General features: G+C 49.1%; 1 protein-coding gene across 1 annotated transcript in view; it reads left to right on the plus strand.

Moving 5' to 3' along the window:
* The first annotated feature begins 65 nt into the window (after positions 1-65).
* ESRRB (estrogen-related receptor beta) overlaps positions 66-23551 on the plus strand; it is a 184044-nt gene continuing 160558 nt past the window's right edge. Inside the window, exon 1 of the mRNA XM_010844374.1 lies at positions 66-210. Within this exon, the coding sequence (XP_010842676.1) occupies positions 209-210 (2 nt within the window). The 5' untranslated portion in view covers positions 66-208. The remainder of the gene's footprint in view (positions 211-23551) is intronic.

The following is a 23551-nucleotide window of genomic DNA, read 5'->3' on the forward strand; positions in this document are numbered from 1 at the left end:
TTTTTTTTTTTTTGTCAGCTGCCTGTTATATCAATCACGGAGTCGGGATCTATTTATAGGTTGGGAGTACTGTGTCCTTAGTCACAAAGAGACACAGACAGGGGACTGTCAGCTGGTGCTGGAGGAGCTGAGCAACGAGCCATCAGCGACTGGAAACAGCTGAGGGGAGCCCCTTCCCCGCCATCCTGTCCCTTCCCCAGCCCCAAGCATGTAAGTACCGGACTCTTCCTACCCTCTGCCCCCGACTCTGCCCTGGACCTTTCGGTCCTTTGCCCCACACCACGCTGCTTTCTTCTCTCTCTCTCTCTCCCTCTGTCTTTTTTATGGACGAAAATATCTTTCCCCTTGCCTGCTCTTTCTCATCCTGGATCTCGGCACCCTTGAGCATCTCTGGGTGACCCAGAGGAAAATGTTGCTTCTCGCAGACTTGTCCTGGGAAGGTCAGAGGGACCCAGAAGGGTGGGGAGGGACAGTTACACAAACTCATTTAGAAATCAGTAGGTCAGTCCTCTTTTAGTTTTTTTATTTGTTTTCACTGAGAAAAAGTAAGTAAATCAAAAGGGCAAGGGAAAGTTTACATGCGACTCCGCGGGGTGGTTACGTCTCCCAGCGTGAAAACTTTCATTTGCTTGGCAGCTCCGGCTCTGGGTGAGCTGGGAAGGTTACAGAGCAAAGATCCAGTTCACACAGGACAGGTGATGATGGAGGGCTCCCAGCAGACTCGGCACAGCCCGGGAGCTTCCTGGTTCAGGGAGGGAATCGTGACAGTCCCGATAGCCAGCTTTTCTATAGCGCCTTAAAGGAAAATGACTTTTCTTTTTTTTGCGCGGAGTTTGCTTTGAGAAGTTGGGATGAGAGCTGACACTTTGTCTTGCCTTGCGGGCTTTTGTTGGCTCACTCATTTGGTGTGTTTTCTTCATCCTGAAAGGGGAACTGGGGTAGGGGGCTGGGAGTGGAAGAGCATCCGAGAGGACAGAAGCTGGGTGTGGAGTGCCGTGGAGTCGTCGCTCCGCATCCTTCGAGAAGGAAGAAAGTTAATATGAGGGTCCTTGTCAAAGCCATACTTGTTTCAGACAAGCAGAGCACAGCCTCTGTGAGCACGCCGGCAACTCCTAGAGACAGCAGTCCCCAGATACCGTCTGCTGGTCCACACCGCTTAACACGCCACCAGCTTCCTGTGGAACATTGGGGCTTTAGTTTCTGGAAACTGCATAGCGTTAGCTAAAAATGCTGCAGTTGGGGAGATTTTTTTATATATTATGTATGAAGAAATAGAAGCCCTAAATTTGGGGGGGGTGGGGAGTGATGATGCTTAACGTATATGATGTACAACTTTAAAATGCATCCTTTTTTACGAGACAAATAATACCTGAGTTTCTATTTACTAATACAATGCTTCCCATAAGCTACATTGCTAAGCACTACTTCTTGATTTCTTTGGGAAAACAAGGTCCCAACTCATCATCTTTCCAATCATTTAAAGGCAGTAAACAAAATAGATATGTCTGGACTGTTTTGATTAAAAACAAAATCATTTTAGCAGCAAAACTGACTTGAAGAAAGTTAAATAATATGGATGCCCACATATATTTAGAGAGGCGGTTTGATCTCATTTTTATTTTGACTTTTATGAAACTTTCAGTTTCCTCCTCTTGGTTCTGTATTTTTATCAGTGTTTACTTAAGATTATTAATGCCTTTAATCCATTCATTTATTATTTTGGAGGACAGAACAGGTGAAGTTTACTTTCTAATCTCTTATTCCTTCCTGATCCCCATTAGGATTTGAAAGTAAACTTTATATGTTCACTATATTCACTGCTAGAGAAATTAGAAGAAAGAGTTTTGTGTAAAATCAGAAGAAATGTCATTATTTCAAAACTAGTAGGGAAAGTAAAGTCCCAGAAATAGAGAGGGAAAAAAAAGGAATTGGGCATATTCTATATGTAGCATTATTACTTTTTCTAGTCCACAGACTCTGTTTTGATAAACATATCCTGCAAAGGTTTCCCATAATAATACTGAAGTGGGATTTGGTGGGTGATTGTTAATTAAAGCTCAAGTGAACCAAGTGATTGAGACATTGCATTCAGAAACCTCAGCAGCCAGCTGTTGGCAAAATTGAACTGTTAGGACTGTCTGATCTCAGTGGCTTTTTAGGAAGTGTGAAATTCTCCAAACCTTTTCATACAAGAGCAAGCCGTTCCCTCCCCTCCTCAGCATGCATCCCGGAGCCTGCCGGTCCCTGATTAAATGCAGTGGGGGTGAGTCCCGCGCTCTGAACAAGTCCTGTGTTCTCATTAGCGTTAGTGGTTAAGACGGGAGAATACTTGTTGTCATATATAGACAAGAACTGCTCCTTCCTTTGGCCACCTGTGGATGCTTTTAGGTGAGGTGGGGGCTTGTTTGGCAGTGTGGTGGAAGGCCTGGCTTTCCCCCCCAAGTTCAGGATGTGGTTTTGCCCCTCTGGACTTGTGTATAGAGATGCAGGCGCGGAAACTGCAATGCTTTTGCATAAGGCAGCCTCTGATTACTTAGTTTCTGCTTCAATAACGATTAATTTTATGTGGACCAAGCTCCTGTCAAACTCATTTTTTTTTTTTTTCCTAACTGATTTCTTACATGTAATTGGTCACGGGGCTGTCTGTGACTTCAAGTCTGTAAAATCTCCCCCATTCCATCCTCATCGTTGTTTATTTCTTTGATGTAAATTCACAGTCGCCCGCGTACATGCTGTTGTTTTATGCGTGCCCCCCTCCCTCCAGCTCGTAGAAACCCAGCCCCGACCTCTTCCCAAACTGGGGCCAGTGGGGCCAGTGAGCAGGTGCTTTGGACTACAGCAGGCTCAGGTGCAAGGCCATCAATCTCGAGGAAGAAGGAATTGCAAATACCTGGAAAGCGCTCCCCTCATTCAAACGATTTCCCCTCCAAATATCCCACAAGTAAAAAATGGCAGCTGGCAGGATTTTTCAACCAAAGACTAAGTACAGCTGTTTCTCCCCATCACTTCACCTCTACAGTGTATCTGTCCATCTTTTTCTTATCTCTATTTTTACATTTCATTATCCTCCTGTGCTCTCTCGCACTGTCTCCCCCCTCCCTTCCCTCCCCCTTCTCGCCTTCCCTGAAAAACACATTTCTATCTGGCACAGAAAATAAACTCAGATTGTGGGTAGTTATGTTAATCTAATTCAATCCTCAGCGGGTTAAGAGTGAAATTCTAATAGTGGAGCTGTTGAGGGCTTTTTTGTTAATGGCTTGGGGATTACATTGAGTTAAAGGCTCATTTCCTAATCAAACAGAGAGGGAGAGAGTGACTCCGAATATTTATGAGTCTCCCAGTGAGAATTTAAACATTCAACTCCAAAAGCAGGGTTTCTGCAGGAGGAAAGAGTTAAAACCCCTCAGGGCTGCTGGAGAAAAAAATTAAACCAGTTAAGCCATCAGCATTTCCAGGCTGCTGTACAACTTGGGCAAAGTGGAAGGTGGAGGAGAGAGAGAGAGGGGATCATTTCACAAAGCGAAGATGGAAACCGTGGCAGAAGCTGTGCTGTGTTCAGAAAAAGAGCCCCCCGTAGCAGACACGGATCCTGGGTTCACTGAGGCCCTGGAGGGGCTGTGTGCCTTCAGCTCCCCAAATCAATTCTCTTCCAGTCTGGAGGTGGGCACGTGGAGACAGGAGAATGGCTCAATTTACAGGCAGCAGGAGAGTCCCCCCAGCTGCCTGGTGGAGCTGGTGGAGAGGGTCTCCCCCACTTTGGCCCTGTCTCTGAAATGCAGAGGGCGGGCTTCCCCCTCAAGAGCAAATTTGCACCCCCACTGGCTTCCCCTTTGCCCCGTGATCAGTCTGAGTCCCTCAGCTCCAGGCACTGCACACCAGGACCTCAAAACCCATCTGGTTCACTGTGCCTAGGAGAAAGCAGGTGGAAAACTCCCATCTCCAGCCAGAGAAGGCATGGAGCAATTTGGCCAAGGTCAAGCAAGGTCAAGGCCAAACTGAGGTCAGGAGTCTAAGTTCCGGGCAAGTGTACAGTAGAGGAGAGGGGAATGCTGGAGCCATATGGCTCCCCTGGACTGTAGTCCCCTTCTCCAGCTTTGGGGATAAGGGCAGGAATCCCTGATACTGGAGGATTCTGAGTGCTCTGTACACTTGGCATTTTTTCTCCACCAATCAAGTGAGCAGTTTCTAGTCCTTTCGCTTGGCTCTTTTTCACTGCTCCATGAAGTCAGCAGAGGCTCCAAAAGCTGCCTTTCTGTCCACAGGGTCCTCTGGCCTTTTGTTTCCCTCTGACCTGGCCACCGTCCTTTCTCTTCATGTTTCTTAGTGGCCGTGAGCCCTCGGGTCAAGGTGGACTTGTAACGCATCCACACCAGCTCTTCTGTGAAGTCTTCCTTACCTGGTTGACATCTTCCTCTTCTTGGGGCCCCAGTTGATGTCCCGCCATCATTTCATTCACCCCCACGGGAGGACTGCTCCTGTCGGTCGCCCTCACTGCATCAGGAACCCCCTAAATGTAGGGACCACATAACATTCCTCTCTGTAAGCCCAGCTCACTGTCGATCATTCCTGTCCTCCTGCCCTGACAAGTGCCTCGGTGGACGGCACAGAGCTGTGGTTAATAGCATACATTCTGAGTCAGACAGCCAGAGTTCAAGTTCCAACGTTACCTTTTCTCAGCTGTGAGACTTGAGCTACTTAATCTCTTAAGGTCTCCATTTTCTCATCTGTTAAATGGGGGTAATTATAGAACCGGTGAAGAACCTGCCTGCCAGTGCAGGAGACTAAGATACTCAGGTTCTATCCCTGGGTTGGGAAGATCCCCTGGAGGAGGGAGTGACTACCGACTCCAATATTCTTGCCTGGAGAATCCCATGGACAGAGGAGCCTGGCAGGCTCATGGACCATAGGGTCACAAAGAGTCAGACACGACTGAAGCGACTTAGCATGCACGCACACATAGAACCTACCCCATAGAATTGTTGGGAAGATGACATGCATGTGGAATGTTAGCCTTTTACCCAGTAAGTCTTGGCCATTTTATTTGCTCAGCACAGACCAGTCACTTCTGCCCACACCTTGTCACACCACTAAAAACAGGCCCCTATACCTCCCACTAAGGCATATCTTGGCTTGGACTGCCATGACAAAACACCACAGATGGTGGCTTCAGCAATAGAAATTAATTTTCTTGCAGTTCTGGAGGCTGGTCCAAGATCAGGATGCCAGCATGGTCAGGTCCCAGGGAGGAACCTTCTCCTGGTGGACTGTCTTCTTGCCGTGTCCTCATATGGAGGTGAAAGTGAGAGCTCCGCTTTCTTCCTCTTCTCAAAAGGACACTAATCCCATCAATGGGGCTCCACCCTCATGACCTCATCTAACCCTAGTTACCTCCTGAAGGTCCCACCTCCAAATACCATCACATTGGGAACAAGGGCTCCGGCACATGAATCTGGGTGGGGACTCATTCAGTCCTTAACAGGCTGTTTTCCCTGAGTTTTGGTGAGCAGAGTCTGGTGTCAGCAAGACTTCCAGCTTCACCCTCCAGCGAGCTATTCCAACTGGAAATCAGAGTTCAAGGCACATTGGGAACATACCCTGCCTCACCCTGGAAGGAACCTGGGGCTTTAAACCATGGTCAAGAGCAGAGCGTGGGAGGGCTGGACCACAGTCCTAAGTCCAGGAATAAGGCCTGACTCTTCTGCTCTGTAGGGTCAGAATTTGGTCAACTCTCTTGGCCCCACTCACATTCCAACGAGTAGCTTTTGTTCTTGGCTCTCCAAGTCTCTCCTGCACCTTCTCCATCCTGTATTCTCACATGGCAGTTCAGGCTCGACCCCCAGCTGTGAAGCCCACCGGGCTGTGTTTTCTAGGCAGCAGCCGCCTGCTCGGTCCTTTCTCTCAACAGGATCACTTGACCAGTGAATCCAAAGGCCACGTGGGCCTCACCCCTGAGGTGTCCTCTCCTGGGCCGCACCCAGTGCCGATGCCCTTGACCCTCCCTGTGTGTCTTTGCAGAGACTATGCCTCAAGGCAGTGAGCCCTCCTCTTTTTCTTCCCCCACTGATCAGGGGATCGGAGTAGGAATGCGGTGCCACCCATGTTCCTCTCCCTGCCTCCTCTCTGCTCTCCTAAAATTGTCACAGCCTCCCTTTTGCCTCCTTGCTATCAGCTTTTGAGGCCCCAGTGCCAAGCGCAATGCATGACGCACAGCGTGTGCTCAATGAATGCATGTGACGTGACTTGCACGGAGTCTCTCCTCACAAGGGGGCCCTCCCATCCTTCCATCATGGGAGCAGGAAGTGACTTGAAGCTATGAATGTTCAGCTGCCTTAACTACATCAGCTCATGACCTGTTGACTATGGTCTTGCCCCCACCCTTCTCTGTTGCTCTTCATGTTCCTCCATCCAGGAAAAACAAAAGAGAGCAAGAGAGAGAGAGAGAATGAGCTGTGTCTTTTATGCACATGTGGACAAATCTTCGCTAGAATTTCATGCTGTTCAGTAAAGAAGCTTTGTCTAAGTTGATGTCAAATTTAATTGCTAAACTGGTATCTCTCCTGTGACGGTTTCCCTCCCCACTCCCTTTCTGGTTGGTACCTGCTTCCTCTGGCTGTTCTGCGTGGGGCCCCGCGTCCCTCTCCTTTGCTTTAACCACGCTGGTCCCAGGCGATGCACATGAGAGGGAGACCCTCCTTCTGAAGTGTTCCAGAGTGTCTGCTTCCATTAGCACAGACAAGGCTTTGGAAAGGTGGCAACTGGGGAACATCATCTTCGATACTGGATTCTTCCCAGAACAGCGTTTGTGCTCTCTGGGAAGACTGGGGAGGAAAAACTCAGGCTGCCAAGGGTTAAATGAGAACAGTGAAAAGTCTAGGCATCTCTCGGGGACTGGTTGCTGGCTGAGACAATTGATTAGCTTGGCTTAGTGATCTTTCTAGCAATATTCAGGAGTGAAATTATTGCTGATTAGGCTGTGTGTGTGTGTGTGTGTGTGTGTGTGTGTGTTAGGGTTCATGGCTGTGAGGGGAGTAGCATATGATCTGAGAAAGCAATGTTAGGAATTGTTTGCTCCATAATGAGTCTCAGGAAGAGACCTGTCACCCCACGTGTATCTGCAATTGTCTTAGAACTCTGTGTGGGTACAAGTCAGCTGGAAGGGCAGACTGAGTGGTGCACAAAACCTCCTGTTCGCTTTCTTTTCAACTTCCTGTGACATTAGAATTACTCTGAAATCAAAGTTATTAATTAAAAACCAAGAGTTCCCTGGCAGTCCAGCGGTTCAGACTCCAAGCTTCCCCTGCCAGGGCCGAGTTCGATCCCTAGTTGGGGGACTAAGATCTTACATGCTGTGTAGCATGGCCCAAAAAAATGTTAAAAACCGAAGTCAACGGGAGGAAGTCCACTGTGGAGGGTTGCTTCCGTCTGTGTCTCTAGTGGATGGAGGTAGCAGCCAAGTACCCCGGGCAGAGGCAGGTGCCAGGTGGGTTCAGTCCAGTTCACCCCCAGGTCAGTGATAATTAAGGTGCACAGGGCCTCAGTTCCCTACATCATAACTTGAAGGAGTGGACAAGATCTCTTAGGCCCTCCAGCTCTAAAAGGTTACATTTTAAAACCATTGCTCACGGTGAACCTGGTTTGTGGTGCTCCTGACGTAACCGATAATTACAGCTCAGCCTGCTCGGGTTCCTTTAAAATAATTAATTAGGTGCAGGGGGCGCGTGGGGAGCGGGTGCGAGCGGGTCCCTGGGGGCCGGGTGGCGGCCATCCAGCTCCGCCCGCACCCCAAAAGTTAAAAAAAATAATAATAAAATAAAATAAAATAATTAATTAATTTTTGATTGTGCTGAGTCTCCATTGCTGCCAGCGGGCTTTTCTCTAGTTGCGGTGAATAGGGGCTGCTCTCTAGCTGTGGTGCCCGAGCTTCTCCTTGCAGTGGTTTCTCTTGCAGAGCACAGGCTCTAGGGTACTCGGCTTCAGTAGCTGCAGCACAGGGACCTAGTCACTCTGCGGCATGTGGGATCTTCCCGGACCAGGGATCGAACCCATGTCCCTGCACTGGCAGGCAGATTCGTAACCACTGGGCCACCAGGGAATTCCCCACCCCATCCTTTAATAGAAAACCCTGGGGTCAGACATGGCTTTTGGGGGGCTCTGTGCCTTTACCAACTCAGTCAGTCCCTACTGTCCAGCATCTTCTAGGCCTGTTTCACTCCTCACCTCCCTCTATCTGTAAGTATACCGGGACAGTGAGCAGGAAACTGGTCAGGCCTTCTTTTTCAAAAACAAGTATATAAACACTGCATTTTAAATTTTGCTTTCAATTTGTCACCACCATGGTTTTATGCCTCTGCGGTCCTGATATCCCTCCCTCACCATCCTTGGCCCCAGAAGTTGCATCCGGGCCCCTCGGCATCTGGAGAAGCCCCAGAAGCCTGCTCTTCAAGGTTTACTCAAATCCTTTGGTGGGAGCACAGTTGAGATTTGGGAAGAGAGTTTCCAAGCACGGTGACCTTGGCAAGTCCCTAACCCCTACCTACCTTCATTCCTTCACCAGCAAAAGGGGCTGAAATCTGGGCTGAGGGCCTCACAAGATCGGTGGGAAACCAGCATAAGAATCAGAGGGCAAAAGAAAAAAGAAAAAGAATCAGAGGGCAAGCGTTCCTTAAGAAAGGGACGTGCTTACCGGTTTTAGACTAGCTCATTCTCCTGCACGGTGAGCTCCATGCAGTGGTTTGGGTGCTGTTAGACAAAACGCGTGCTGGAAGCATGTTTCTGGACCCACGTCCACCTCGTGCCTGCCACAACCTGGACAAGCTTCCCACCTTCTCTACCCCACACTCGGTCTCCTCATCTGTATAATGGGTATGGTAAGAGCACCTGCCTTGTGGAGCTGTTGTAAAGGTTTAAGGAGACCCTTATAAAAGCCCTGGAACAGTGCCTGCTCAATAGCAAATTTGGAAAGCTGTTGTTGAGGGTGATGACATTTTGGTTGTTGTGGTCATCATTTTCTGGGTCCTGTGCAGAAAAGGTCAAGAGGGTGGAAACTTCCAAAGTCCCTACATTCCTCCCAACCCCTGCCCAAGCTGCTGACAAATGCAGCAGAAGATGCTACTCTAGAGGTGTTTTGAATACATCCCTGCTAAGTCATTTCAGTCGTATCTGACTCTGTGCGACCCCATAGACGGCAGCCCACCAGGCTCCCCCGTCCCTGGGATTCTCCAGGCAAGAACACTGGAGTGGGTTGCCATTTCCTTCTCCAATGCATGAAAGTGAAAAGTGAAAGTGAAGTCACTCAGTCGTGTCCGACTCTTAGCGACCTCATGGACTGCAGCCTACCAGGCTGCACCGTCCATGGGATTTTCCAGGCAAGAGTACTGGCGTGGGGTGCCATTGCCTTCTCCTTAATACATCCCTGGCCCCCGCAATTCCCTGCATGGTCATATCCCATAATCAAGTCAGCGTCCTCCCAGTGTCTGCTTGGGCCTTGGTGTGGTCTGGCCAAATGTGTTCTCCCTCATGGAAATCTGTTCTCCATGGCCTAGCACAGATGGCTGCTGAAGTCCAGGTGTGAGACTGGAATGGTTTAGATGGGTTTTCTTTCTTTTCGGCTACACCAGGTTGAGTTGTAGCTCACAGGATCTTCATTGCAGCCTGCGGGCTCTTAGTTGCAGCATGTGGCCGTCATTATGGGTGTGGGATCTAGTTCCCTCACCAGGGGTCGAACCCAGGCCCCTGCACTGGGAGCGTGGAGTCTAAACCACGGGACCACCAGGGAAGTCTCTGAGATGGGTTGTCTGGTGTGTCCAGGAGTGCAGTGGTGTCACTGGAGTGTGTTTCTGCACAGAGACAATTCCTTCTCTTGTACAACGTAACGGAGTGGGGAGAGCTTATTTTCCACATATTTGATGGTGCATATTTAGGGAGTGCTTAGCGAGGAAAGAAAAATGGGAAGAGAGAAGAGTAATTTCTGATGTCTCCAAGGGGGCCCAATTGGTACATTTCAAGGGACTTGTAGAAGCGACATCACATAATCTTAGGGGAAATTTCCAAATCCAGACTTGCGACCGGCCTGTGTGCTCGTGCGCATGTGTGCTCATTAAGGGTATTGTGGTCAGTCAGCCATGACTCTCTTCTTTCCCCAACTCAGGCTGAGAGTAATCTTAAAGGAACATGTAATTACTATTTACTCCAGGGCACTCAATTGAGAACACCCTCATGTAATGACTCTTGAGTTAATTCTGCCTTCGGATGCCCATCTGCTGTTGCTCCTCTGGAAGTCAGTGGGAACCAAGCACCACGTGGAAAAGGATCAGGAGATGGATATTGGTCCCTGCAAGTTCAAGGTCTGCTCTTGAACAACAGAGACAGGGTGGTGGCTTCTTTCTCGTCAGAATGTTCCCTTGGCTCTGTGCCCTTAGGGTCAGAAGCAACTACTGGGTTAATCTAATGGGCCGTCTTAGTGGATTTGAAGAGTCAGCAGTTGATAAAAGAGAAGCATTCAGGAGAATTCTAGAGATAGGATTGTAGCATTTATAAAAAGTTGAAAACATGCAAAGATGCTGTACCTCAGCATTTGAGGGAAGGGGTGGTGAATTTGCCCGATTACTGAAAGTGGGGAGTGGGGGCAGAGGGAAGCCAGGTGGATGCGTTATAACAAGACTTGTGGAATCCATCTGCTAAAAATATCAGATTGATATAGTACCTTGAAATGTGACACTCTACCGATGATGCGGCTGGACACTGTTGTGGAGACTACCAAACCGTTTATGGAAATGAAACTGATTTGTGTGGCAGCATATGGAGCAAGCTCTTACATTTTTTTCTCAGAAGCCACTGTCCTGCTCCCAGCTCTGCCACTGCCTGATGACTTTGTACAAGCTGCTTGGGTTCTCTCTGCCTCTGTCTCTTTTCATGTAAAAGGAATGGGTGGACTGGCTCACCTCCAAGTGCCCCCTTGGGTGTGTGGCTCCAAACCTCCCCTGTGCCCCGCCCGGGCAGTGGTCATCCTGAACCACAGCTGTCTGTGTGGTGGTTTCCCATTCAGCATGAAGGCTCCGTGGGCAGGGACTGCTGGTGCTATAACCCAGCACTACCTGGACATGACAAGCACCCACCTTGCCTTTGAAGGTACTAACGAAAGAACTGGCACAAGTGAGTGCCCACGCCCCCAACCCGAGTATCGACTTGGCTGCTTCCAGAAATGCCACAGGCCTGGCTGATGGTTCCCCATGGCTTAAATTTCTCCCCTCTGTGTTCTCCCTCATTGGTCAGGGGTGGTGGTTCGTGCCTCCGTGGTGTGAACTGGAAAATCTTTTAGCAACATATAAATTGAGCTGCCGGAGAAGGCAATGGCACCCCACTCCAGTACTGTTGCCTGGAAAATCCCATGGATGGAGGAGCCTGGTAGGCTGCAGTCCATGAGGTCGCTAAGAGTCGGACACAACTGAGCGACTTCACTTTCACTTTTCACTTTCATGCATTGGAGAAGGAAATGGCAACCCACTCCAGTGTTCTTACCTTGAGAATCCCAGGGACGGGGGAGCCTGGTGGGCTGATGTCTATGGGGTCACACAGAGTCGGACACGACTGAAGTGACTTAGCAGCAGCAGAAGCAAATTGAGCTGCTGAAAACCAACCCACTGAAAACACCTTTTAGGAATGACATGATTTCCCAACTGCTGTACCTACTTCTTTGTATGACCATTTTGCTGTCTGCTTCTGTTCTTTTTTTTCCCCTCTCTCCCTCATAGTCTATTAATTTAAAAATATTAAACTTGGAGACTTGCTAAATAAAGAGACCTCAGAGCACAAAATATCCCTTATCCATTTTCTGGGTCCCTATGTGCTTCCTTATGCAGATATTTTTTTCTTATTTTTTTAACTAAATGGCCTTGATTTTATCATTAATCTCTGTGTGACAATTCTTTTTCTCTAACGTGTTTCTAAAATAGTCTCCCTTAAGTCCCCAACTTTACTTCCATTGATCCCTTGTGCCCCTTTCACTTCTGTCTTTGCCGTTTCATGAAACTTATGAAGTGATTCCTTTATAAGCTGGACCCTTGATCTCAGGCCCCTTTCCGAGTCCTCCACCAAAATCTCCCAGAAGGACGGTTCTGACAATTGGACTTCCGCAGCTCAGGTGGTCTTGGGTCGCTGTCATTTCCATACTGAGCCTGGGGACATGCTTTGTTCTCTATCCCCTAAAACCTCATATTTTCTTTAACCAGCAGTTTTCCCATTGCACATGAACCACATTACGAATTTAAAGCCTTAAAAAAATCTTCAGCATCATTCTTTTGCTCCATGTTGTGAAGGGTTCCATTTTTTTTCCTGACAATAATCTCACCGAATGTTAACAGTACCATTACCTAGAACCTAAATATGACATTTCCTTAAAACATTCCTTTACAGTTTCCTTGTATTGTTGTTTACTGCTTGCTTCGTTTTTTGACTTTTCCACATGCTCTGTCTCTGCAACTACTCTTCAGAGTATGGGAGAAGGAAAGGTCTTTATCAAGGGCCTGGTATATGCTGGAAACTTTACAGAGCTTATCTTACTTTGTCTCTGTAACGACTGAAAGATGTAAGTTTTATCATTATTCCCATTTTACAGAAGAGGAGACAGAGGCACTGAGGACCTTACTTAAGGTGACCCAACTTAAGGGAATAAGTTGTGGGGTCTGATATCACCCTACGTGGTACAACACAGTGCAGGACTAAGTGCAAGCACCCAACCAGAGAAAACCACACCAGTGCCCTGGGGCATCATTTACACCAACACTGAACTTGGTCCAACATTGTTGAAGTTGTAGTGTTTTTATTTTTTTTCCTGAAATGTGTCAGCTGTGTCCCTTAACAGACCTGACGAAAGAGCCTACAATTCTAGCTCTTCTTCCCCAAGTCCCTGTGTCCTTGTAAATATTACAATGCAGATGCTTCCGTCAAGGGAGACCTCTGCTGATTACCCCTTAGCTCTCCTTTGACACTGCTAACAGTCTTTCCCCTACATCAGTATTTTAAACCTTTCCGGGGGAACTGGTAACTATATTCGTAACATGTAGACCCAACCTGTGGCTAAAATGGGCAGACTTTCAAGGCTCCCATGATGCAGTGTGCTCTCTCAGAAAGCACATTTTGTTTCTCCTGCTTTATTCTGACTGTTGCTTGCCTGCTCCCCCATCATCTTTCCCATGTCTGCCTTTATATCCTCCCTCCAGCTAGCCCATCAAGAGTGTTTTCACTTTATGTTTCCCGTTTTGTCTTTTTCCCCACCTTGCTCTAGCCACAAGTCATCTGTCTTGACTTTGTCTTCCGAGAGCTACATCTACTTTATAAATTTGACACTTGAGCTGCACCCCTCTCCTGACTTCCCGTGGGTTGCTGTTCATCCTTCCCTCTTGTCTGGGCTGCGCCATCTGTAATCCACACTTTTTTTTTTTTTAATTGAGGGAGTGAGATGAGGGAGGAGCGGTCTCTCACCAATGCCAATACCACAGCCTTGGATGTCTGGACTTCCTGCCTAGTCTCCTGTGACCTTTAGCTCCTCTTGATCCACTCATGTGGCTCTGGGATGCTAATCACATTCCAGAGTAGAGTTATAATATCTCCCCACCTTGGGTGGAGTCCAGCGTGTGCTCACTGGCTGAGATAAAGTGTTTATCATTCGCCTGTCCATGAGCTTCCATGGATACAGGTTCATCGGGTTTCTGACTTTCCTCTGGCTTCCCTCATCTTTAAGGGATCCTCACAGCCTGCAATCTGCCTTCTGAATACAGTGGGTGGAGGGTGACGGGTGGTCATCTGGGCTTTGCAATGAAATGCTAACGGATGTCTTAGTCGCTGCTATGATTCCCGATGTTTAGCACTTCCCCCTTGTCCCCAGGCCATGGTGTCATCCTGAGAACCTCCACTGAAGTTGCTTAGACAAGCCAGTACAGAATTTCTCTGAAGTACTTGCTTGCCTTGGGGACTCTGTTTCCCGCCTTGTCTGAGGTTCTTGGGGTCTCCAGCCCTCCATCTGCATTTCAGGAAGAATATGGAAGTTCTGTGTGTGTTGGGAAGGGAGCTGCTTGTTTGACGGGACTGTGGTGGTTCTTGGTGGAGGCCACTGAGTCCCCAGCTGCGTCAGACAAGGTGTTAGTGTGAACTGCAGAATCTGCTGGTCTCCTGAATCATGGCCTTGACCCAGGCTCTGCTTCCCCGATAAGAGTGACACAGAGAACACCAGTAGTGCTGTCTCCTACTTCTGAGGCCTTTGCAGATCCAAGGCCAGCATTTTCCCCAGATTGGGTGAGTCTTTTGCTTAAACTGTCGCCTCTTCATCTGACGGGTGTGCAGCTGTCTCTTCTAGATATTTTGGCATTTGCCTTGTTTGTGGTTCCACTCTTAGGGGAACCACAGTGAAACCACTCATCCTGGCCAGGCACCACAGTGACCATCAGCAGGAGTTATTTTACAACAGGAGCACTTGGTAAAGAAGATGGAACTAATAGGCCACCACCAACCGGGAGAATTTGGGAAAGGTCAAAAGGAGACACCACATGTCCCACCGCCTCCCAGAACCCTTCCCGCTGGCATCCAACTTGGCGGAGCAATGTGTGCACCACCAGGAAGGACCCTGCGTCAGAGTGATTGTCCAGAGAAAACCCGACAACAAATCCCCTCACCATAAAACCCGGGACTACGAGCCACGTAGCAGAGCAGTTCTCCTGGGCTCCCTTACTCTGCTGCTCTCTGCCCACGTCCCTTCCCCAGAAAGTCTGTTGCTGTGTGAGCACGTGTGTCTCCTCGGACAATGCATTTCTGACTGTTAGACAAGAGCCTGCAAAGAGTCCCCCTTCCTGCAACACCACCATCACCCTGGCTGTTTGGGGAAGACTCCTCAGAGGTCGGGGAGGAGAGTGTCTTTGGTCAGTGTCCCTAGAAGCAGAGCCTGAAATGGAAATTCCAGGCAAGAGTTGTATTGAGAGGGTGCTGCCTGGAGACATCTGTAAGGGAGTGAGGAAAGGAGGGCTGGGGAGGGACTGAGTAAGGGTGTAAATTCAGCTGAGATCTAGCTTCAGCCCGACTCCATGGGGAGCTCTGGAGCATGAATTACACTCCACGGTTGTCCCACCTTGAGGCAAGAGTACTGGCCAGCTGCACCACCATATGAGTCAGTTGTAGGTTGGGAACTGTCCCAAGGTGAGGGAGGAACATCCCAGACCCCCTGGATCAAGAAGGCTCCCACTGGTCAAGGGCAGTTCCCAGGAGAAGGCTGTAGTCCTTAGAAGCTAGAGATGGCCAGGCACACCAGGGGTGTGGGGGCCAATGGATCTGAGCAGGACACCAGCACCATCTACTACAGAGAGGGGCTATGAGGCAGGGTCCGGTGGGGGCCTCAGTCTCTGCGCCTCCTTGTGGGTCTCTCTGGAATTTGATGGTGGATTTCATCACTACCCAGGAGGAGCCCCAGGAAGAGCCGTTGCAAAGCACCTGGGTGTTGCAGGTTACAAACCCAGGGACTCTGAAGATGCCAAAACCCGGAGCTGCCTTCCAGCTCTTACACGGCTGGTTTTGCTCAGCAAAGGCAGAGGAAGAGGGAATCACTCGCCACCTCCTGCCTGTGGGAGCTGGAAACAGATCCAGAAATATTCTCTTCCTTTTCCACAAAGGATGGCTTCCCTCTAGGTCCCTTGAATGGAATTAAGAGTCTCCTCATAGCAGGGACTTCTGGCCTATGATATGGCTTGAGCCAAAGGCCAGGATGGGGCATGTAAGCACTACCTGTTACTGTGTGTGTGCTGAGCTCAGTCCCTCAGTCATGTCCGACTCTTTTGCAACCCCGTGGACTATAGCCCACTAGTCTCCTCCGTCCATGGGATTTTTCAGGTGAGAATACTGGAGTGGATTGCCATTTCCTTCTTTAGGGAATCTTCCTGACCCAGGGATCAAACCTGTGTCTCCTGCGTCTCTGGCATTGGCAGGTGTATTCTTCACCCCTGCACCACCTCGGAAGCCCCCTTACCAAGCAGCATACTTATAAACGGCCATACGCCTGGCTCTGTGTGGAGAACGCACGGAAAGAGCAGTTCTCAGATTTTGTTCTTGAGTTCAAAATTTGTTGGAGGGGGCTTGAGAAGGAGGGGGGTCACCTGCATACTTGCACGGGGTTGTAGCCTGTCTGGCTGCCTCAGGGGAGAGACCAGGGGATGTGTAAGGAAAGCAGAAACCTGGGGGTGGAGACCTTGTATGCTGAGGGACCATGCTTAGGGAACGGGGCAGGGTCTTTGTGTATTACCGCATCTGATGGCCACCGCAAACCCTGAAGGACCTGTAACCTCCAAATGTGCAGCTGAAGGAACACAGGCTCTCACATCAGCCTACCTGAGAGCACTGCAGACCTAACAATGGCAAATATGAGTTTCAAATCATCTTTCGTTCCCTCTTTAGTCCACATTATCTCATTACTAAATCAACAGGGCTTGGGTACCTGATTCTGGGGACACTGGGGTCAGGTCCCTGAGGGGTATGCTTGCCCAGCAAGTCCAGGTTCCCCAGCTCATCACAGTCCCCAAGGGCTTGATGCTTCTCCTCCATGAGCGCCTCTGCCCTCCTCTCATCCACCCACCGTCATGCACATCCATCCTGCACCTTCCCCGACCCCTCCCCGAGAAGATGCCGAAACACATCTTCTCTGATATTTTCAGACACTTCCACTGCAGAACTGCCCTAATGGTGTAAAGCCCAATCCCGAATGTTCAGCACCCATCGTGGTTCCCACATGGTATCGTGCACGCAGAGCATAAAGATGTTCACGGCTGTGTTCATGGATACAGGCGTTCACTCTGTGTGCCAGCTGTTCAGCCCTTTTGGTCACGCAGCTTGCGGGATCTTAGATCCTCAACCAGGGATTGAACCCAGGCCTCGGTAGTGAAAGCACCGAGTTCTAACCCCTGGACCACCAGGGAATTCCCTGCTCAGCTCTTCCTTACACATCCACCCAGAATGCCACCCACAAGTCTGTCCCCAGCATGGTCTGTATTCTGTACTATCAAAACAAAAAGAGAACTTCAAGACACAGAGACGCCACTGTGCTGAAGGAACCTACCTGGTAGCCTGATGTCAGCATTGCTGTGGTTCAGTCTCTCAGTCGTGTCTGACTTTCTGCAACCCCATGAACTGCAGAATCCCAGGCTTCGCTGTCCTTCACTATCTCCCCGAGCTTGCTCAAACTCATGTTCACTGAGTCCATAATACCATCCAACCATCACATCCTCTGTTATCCCCTTCTCCTCCTACTCTTGATGTTTCTCAGCATCAGGGTCTTCCTATCAGATGGCCAAAGTATCAGAGATACAGCTTCAGCATCAGTCTTTCCAATGAATATCCAGGGTTGATTTCCTTTAGGATTGACTGATTTCATCTGCTTGCTGTCCAAGGGACTCTCAAGAATCTTCACCAGCACCACAATTCAAAAGCATCTTTTCTTCGGTGCTCAGCCTTCTTTATGGTCCAGCTCTTATATCTGTACATGACTACTGGAAAAACCATAACTTTGACTATACGGACCTTTGTCTGCAAAGTGATATCTGTGCTACTTCATATGTTGTTTAGGTTTTAGACTAGGGCGAACCCAGGCTCCAGGACTGGCTCTGCCTTGTCTTCAGTTCATTGTCTCTGGCAAGTTCACGTGCCTCTTTGCACTTTTTCTCACATGTGCAAAGAGGGTGATCAAGTCCAGTCTTGTGGGGTAGTTGTGAGGATGAAGCGAGGTGAGGCAGGAGGAAGCGTGGGCTCAGGGCTGGGCTTAGGAGCTCTGCCTTCCCCACGGCTCAGCGTCTGAAGTTCTCGGACCATGAGTTCCATGGGAATCCCCAGGTGCCGCAGTGGTAAAGAATCTGTCTGCAGTCCAAAAGACACAAGAGATTCCAGTTTGATCCCTGAGTCAGGAAGATCCCCTGGAGGAGGGCATGGCAACCCACTCCAGTATTTTTGCCTGGAGAATCCCATGGACAGAGGAGGCTGTTGGGCTACAGTCCATGGGGTAGCAGAGAGTCAGACACGACTGAGCGACTGAGCATGCACACACACGCGAGTACCATAAGGTTTTCCTAGACACAAACCCGCCGGGGTTGGGGGAGGCTCAGTGACAACAGCATTAGTCTAGTCTGAACTCCTGCTGACTCCAGAAGGTGATCACAGATGCGGGAAGAGAGTGGGAATGAGGTTTGCTTTGGAAGACGTCGCCAAGGGATCCCTTGAGCCTCCTCCTCCTTCAGGACCCCATGACACATTGCAAAGGCCACACAGGTTTCATCCCTGGCTGGGCCAGGCACCGAGTGGAGAAGAAAGCACCTTCCTGCCAGCAGCTCTTCCCAGAGCCTGGCACGTTTGCTTCCCTGGGTAGATGGAGGGCTTTGGGGTCCACAGCCACCATCTGCTGGAGTCACTGTGCTGGGGTGGTCTCCAGGACCCCAGCCCCAGCTTTTGGCAGTTGCCTGGGCTGAGTGACCTCACAGCTGTGCCTTCAGCCCATCGGGGGCTTATGTTTCTATATCTCTTGGGGGCCTATCTGGGTTGCCTGGCAGAAGGCCCACTGTCTTTCAATACCAGAGGCTCACATTGCCCAGCCTGTGCCAGCATTTGGTGAAGGATCCTCAACCGGGAGGCCCTCTCACACCCCTGTCTGCCTGCGTGTCCCACTGGGGCACAGACCCCAGGTCAAGCGGGGGCTCTACCGGCTTTTTCATTTCTCTCTGACAGCTCTGCGTGCATGTATGCTCAGTTGCTCAGTCATGTCTGACTCTTTGTGATCCCATGGACTGTAGCCTGCCAGGCTCCTCTGTCCCTGGAATTTTCCAGGCAAGAAAACTGGAGTGAGTTGCCATTTCCTTCTCCCGGGGATCTTCCCTGCCTAGGGGTTGAACCCACATCTCCTGCATTGGCAGGCAGATTCTTTACCACTGAGCCGCCTGAGAAAGCCCCTGACAGGTCTAGAAACTCCTTAAAGAAGATATCCATTCACACATTAGCCAAAGGGGATAATGGTATAGCTGACTCTAAAAGCAGAGATATGTGATAAATTGTACTGAAAGGATATTGACACTAATCTAGGGATGAGTTTTTTCTACCCTGACTGCATGTAAAAGTTTATAGCTTGTGATGATGATGGGGAAGGGAGCAAGAGGAAGAAAGGGAGGAAGAGGCAGTCCCCTTACTAAGCGAGCACACACTGTGCTTGGTGCTCCAGTGTCCTGGCGTTCCTTCTCAAACTCAGCAACCCTAGGAAGCAGGCACTACAATGTCCCCATTGTACAGATGAGAACGGTGAGGCCCAGAGGAGTTAAACCAACGATCCTAAGCCACACAGCTGCTGAGTGGCAGCCACAGGAGTTGAGGCTAGTCTCTCTAACATGTATGCTTTCTTTTTTTTTTTTGCATACTTTTATATACATTTCAATATTTGAACCACAAGTGTATATATAATATTTAAAAATTTAAAAAAGTAAGTGGTTGATAGTCTATGTTGCACTTTTCTTGCTTTGTTTTGTTTTCCAGCTTTTTTTTTTTATTATAACATGTATATAATGTAAGATTTATCATCTTAACCATCTTTAAGTGATATTTTAAGCTCATTCACGTTGTGCAACTCTCATCACTATCTATCTCCAGAACTCTTCTCATCTTGTGAAACTGAAACTCTGTGGCCATTAAACAATACTTCCCATCCCCGTTCACCTCAGCCCCTGGCAATAATGGTTCTATTTTCTGTCTCCATGATGAAGACCGCCTTGATTACTTTACATAAGCAGAATCATACAGTATTTGTCTTTTTGTGACTGACTTATTCCACTAGCATGATGTCCTCCAGGCTCATCCATATTGTAGGATAAAGTAGAATTTCTTTCTTTTTTTTAAAGGCTGAATAGTATTCCATCATGAAAGACAGGGAGGTCTGGCATGCTGCAGTCCATGAAGTGGCAAAGAGTCTGACACAGATCAACAATAAAGTGTTCCACTGTGTGTGTGCTGCTGCTAAGTCGCTTTAGTCGTGTCTGACTCTGTGAGACCCCATAGATGGCAGCCCACCAGGCTCCCCCGTCCCTGGGATTCTCCAGGCAAGAACACTGGAGTGGGTTGCCATTTCCTACACCACTAATTGTTTAGCTCTTCCTCTGCCAGTGGACACTCGGGCTGTTTCTACATTATTTAGTAAATAATGCTGCTATGAACAATGGTGTATAGATAACGTTGAGACTCTGCTTTCAATTCTTCTGGATTATATGCCCAGAAATTCAATCACCCGATTGTATGGTAACCCTATTATTAATATTCTGGGGAACTGCCATACTGTTTCCACAGTGACTGTATGATATTACATTCTCACTAACAGTGCACAAAGGTTCTAATTTCTCCACATCTTCATCAACACTTAATTTTTTTCCATTTTTTAAATTTGTTTATTTGGGGTTTTTTTGACAGTAGCCGTCCTAATGGATGTGAGGTGTTATCTCATTGTGTTTTTGCCTTGTGTTTCCCTAAAGAGTAGGGATGATGGTCTTTCCACGTGTGTATTGGCCATTTGTACACCTTCTTTGGAGAAATAGCTAATCAAGTTCTTTGCCTATTTTTTAATTGTGTTGTTTAGGGATTTTTGCTGTTGAGTTTTGAGTTCTCTATGTATTCTGGTTATTAATCCCTTATCAAATATATGATTTGCAAACACTTTTTCCCATTTGGTAGGTTGCCTTTTCACCCTGTTGATGGAGTCCTTTGGTTTTTTAAAATGATTATTAGTATTTTATTTATTTATTTTGACTGTGCTGCCTCTTCATTGCTGTGTGGGCTTTTCTCTAGTTGTGGCAAGTGGGGGGCTATTCTTTAGTTGCAGTGTGAAGGTGCCTCATTGCAGTGGCTTCTGTTCTGCAGAACATGGGCTCTAGGGTGAGAAGGTTTCAGTAGTTGGGGCTCCTGGGCTCTAGAGCACAGGCTCAATAGTTGTGGTGCGCTGGCCAAGTTGCTCTGCAGCATGTGGCATCTTCCCAGATCAGGGATCGAACCCGTGTCTCCTGTATTGGCAGGGAGAGTCTTTGCCACTGAGCCACCAGGGAAGCCCCTGACGATGTCCTTTCATGCACGGAAGTTTTTAATCTTTATGAATTCCAATTTGTCTTTTTTCCCCCCATTTGTCCCATTTGTGCCTTTGGTGTCATATTCAAGAAATCATTGCATATCTATTGTAATGAGGCTTTGCCTGTTTTCTTCTAAGAGTCTTATAGTTTTAGGTCTTACATTTAGGTCTTCAGGTGAATTTTTGTGTTCGGTGTTGGCTAAGGGTCTGACTTCCTTCTTTTGCATGTGGATATCCAGTTTTCCCAGCACCGTTTGTTGAAGACTATTTCCTTATTGAATGGTCTTGACACCCTCATTGAAAGTCATTTGGCCATATCTGCCAGGATTTATTTCTGGTAACACTTACACTTTTAACTGCCTTTCTTACACAGCGGCTCAACACTGCACTGCTTAGTGGAATTATGGAATATCAAAGCTGTAGGAGCCCCAAACGAGTAACGAATACGTCCCCATTCTGTAGACGGGAACACTGAGGCCAGTGCTCAGGACTGTCAGTCCAGGGCTCACGCCGATGCAGGACTTTGTGAGGATCCTCATCTCCTGGGGACAGCAGAGGGGTTACTGAGACACTTCTCACGCATCTTCACCAGTGCTCCAAATGCACTCCTGTGTTTTAGGAATCAGAAGTGTAGTATTGGCTCAGCAGTACGATGTGCTGCTGGAAGGCCACTGAACCCCCCCCAACCTCCGAGTCGGGGTCCACAACCACCATCTCTGGAAGACTTTGGATGATACTCCTAATCCAGGCACAAGAGCAGCAGGCAGCCTAAAAAAGTGTGGGTGTCTGCAAACCCCACGGTGGCTAGGGCCCCCCTGGGCCCTCAGCACACCTCCTAGGCCCTGCCCTCACCTGCACCTCCCTCCTGCCCTTCACTGCCCTTCAGCCCCAGGCGCTAGCTCTGCTGAAGCACTCTATTTTCCTGAACACGGGCCAGGCTGGGTGGCACTCCTGTGTCCCGTGTCCCGGCTCCCACAGACACATTTACGACTGTTTATCCCCTTCTCAGAGAAGCCTTCTCTCACGTTCCCTCTCCTAGACATCACCTCTCGGGCCCGGGTCATCCTGGACCCTGAACCCCCTTCTACAGTCTCCCGGGAAACTTACAGCTATTTGTCTTCCTGCCAAAGCTGAGATCTCTTAAAACTGTGTTATAAACATTCAAAAGAATGTCCTAAGGCGATGTGTGTGTGTGTGTGTGGAATCCTCAGTGCACACAATTGTTACTCAAAACACTTTTGTGAGTCCAGTTCAGAGAGACAGCAATGACTGAAAAGTCATGTTGTGAAGGGAACTGTCTGCTCAGCATAGCTGGAGAGAGTTGGGAGTTTCTTATTCAGCGCCTGTAGACTCAGTCGCTCAGTCGTGTCCCCACAACCCACCAGGCTCCTCTGTCCATGGGATTTTTCCCCAGCAAGAATACTGAAGTAGGATGCCATGCCATCTTCCAGGGGATCTTCCCAAGCCAAGGATCGAACTCACATCTCCTTGCTTAGGCAAGTGGATTCTTTACCACTGAGCTCCCTAGGGATTCCTCCTCAGATAGCCAGAAAAAAAAAACATCTGGCTGTCTGTTTGGCCACCAGGCCCCACTAACTCCAGTGTTAAATTGGATTTTTCATTCTGGGAAAGGGGCCACCGATGGGCTTGTTTTTCCCAGGGCCCAGGAAGGAGTGAGGAGAAGGAGGTGGTTGCCGGCTGAAGAGTAAATAATCGACTCAGTCTCAGGTTTAATCCCCCTGTGACCTCATGCCCTTGACTGGCACTGCCACCAGGCCCTCCTGGTGCCAGCAGGTCACCTCCGTGCGCCCCTTCCCCAACCCTGTCCCTCTGCGGGGAGCTAGAGGCGCTGCGCCCTTCCACACCGGCCACGCAGCTGGAAACGGCTGTGCGCAGCACAAACTGTGTCCGGCACCAGCCACGCACTGACCTATGCAAACCCAAGCAGAATTACAGTCGCCTGTAAACAAATTAGCATCCTTTAAAAGGTGAAAAGCTCCATAAAATGTCTGGGCTTTGTTTACGGCTTCGAGGTGGGGGTGACGGAGTCGGGTGGGGAGGTGGGTTAAATTGCTGGGGTGCCCATGTGGCTCGGGCTCTCTCCACCCCACCCCCGGGCTGCGGGGGACGAGCTGACCCCGGTGTTCTCAGGCGCTCGCAGCCCCTGCCTTAAATGGCCGCTCAGTCCGTCCTGGTCCTGCCGTTTGTTCCAGCCAGCCCGGGTCCCAGCAGGTGTTCCCTAATTAGCAATCTCTTCATTTCCAATCAAAGCACAAAGCGGCCCCAAAAGCCTGTCTTTATGAGGGAGCCGGCAGCGGCTAGGGATGTGCTGGGGGATAATTGTCTTCGCCAGTGGCGGCAGTAGGCGGCTTGGCTAATTCATTATTGTAATAACTTGGCTCGTCCTTCGGGAGGTGGGGGCAGGGGAGGCAGGGAGGG

This window comes from Bison bison, unplaced genomic scaffold, assembly GCF_000754665.1.
Source record: "Bison bison bison isolate TAMUID 2011002044 unplaced genomic scaffold, Bison_UMD1.0 scf7180017864201, whole genome shotgun sequence".
Lineage (NCBI taxonomy): Eukaryota > Metazoa > Chordata > Mammalia > Artiodactyla > Bovidae > Bison > Bison bison.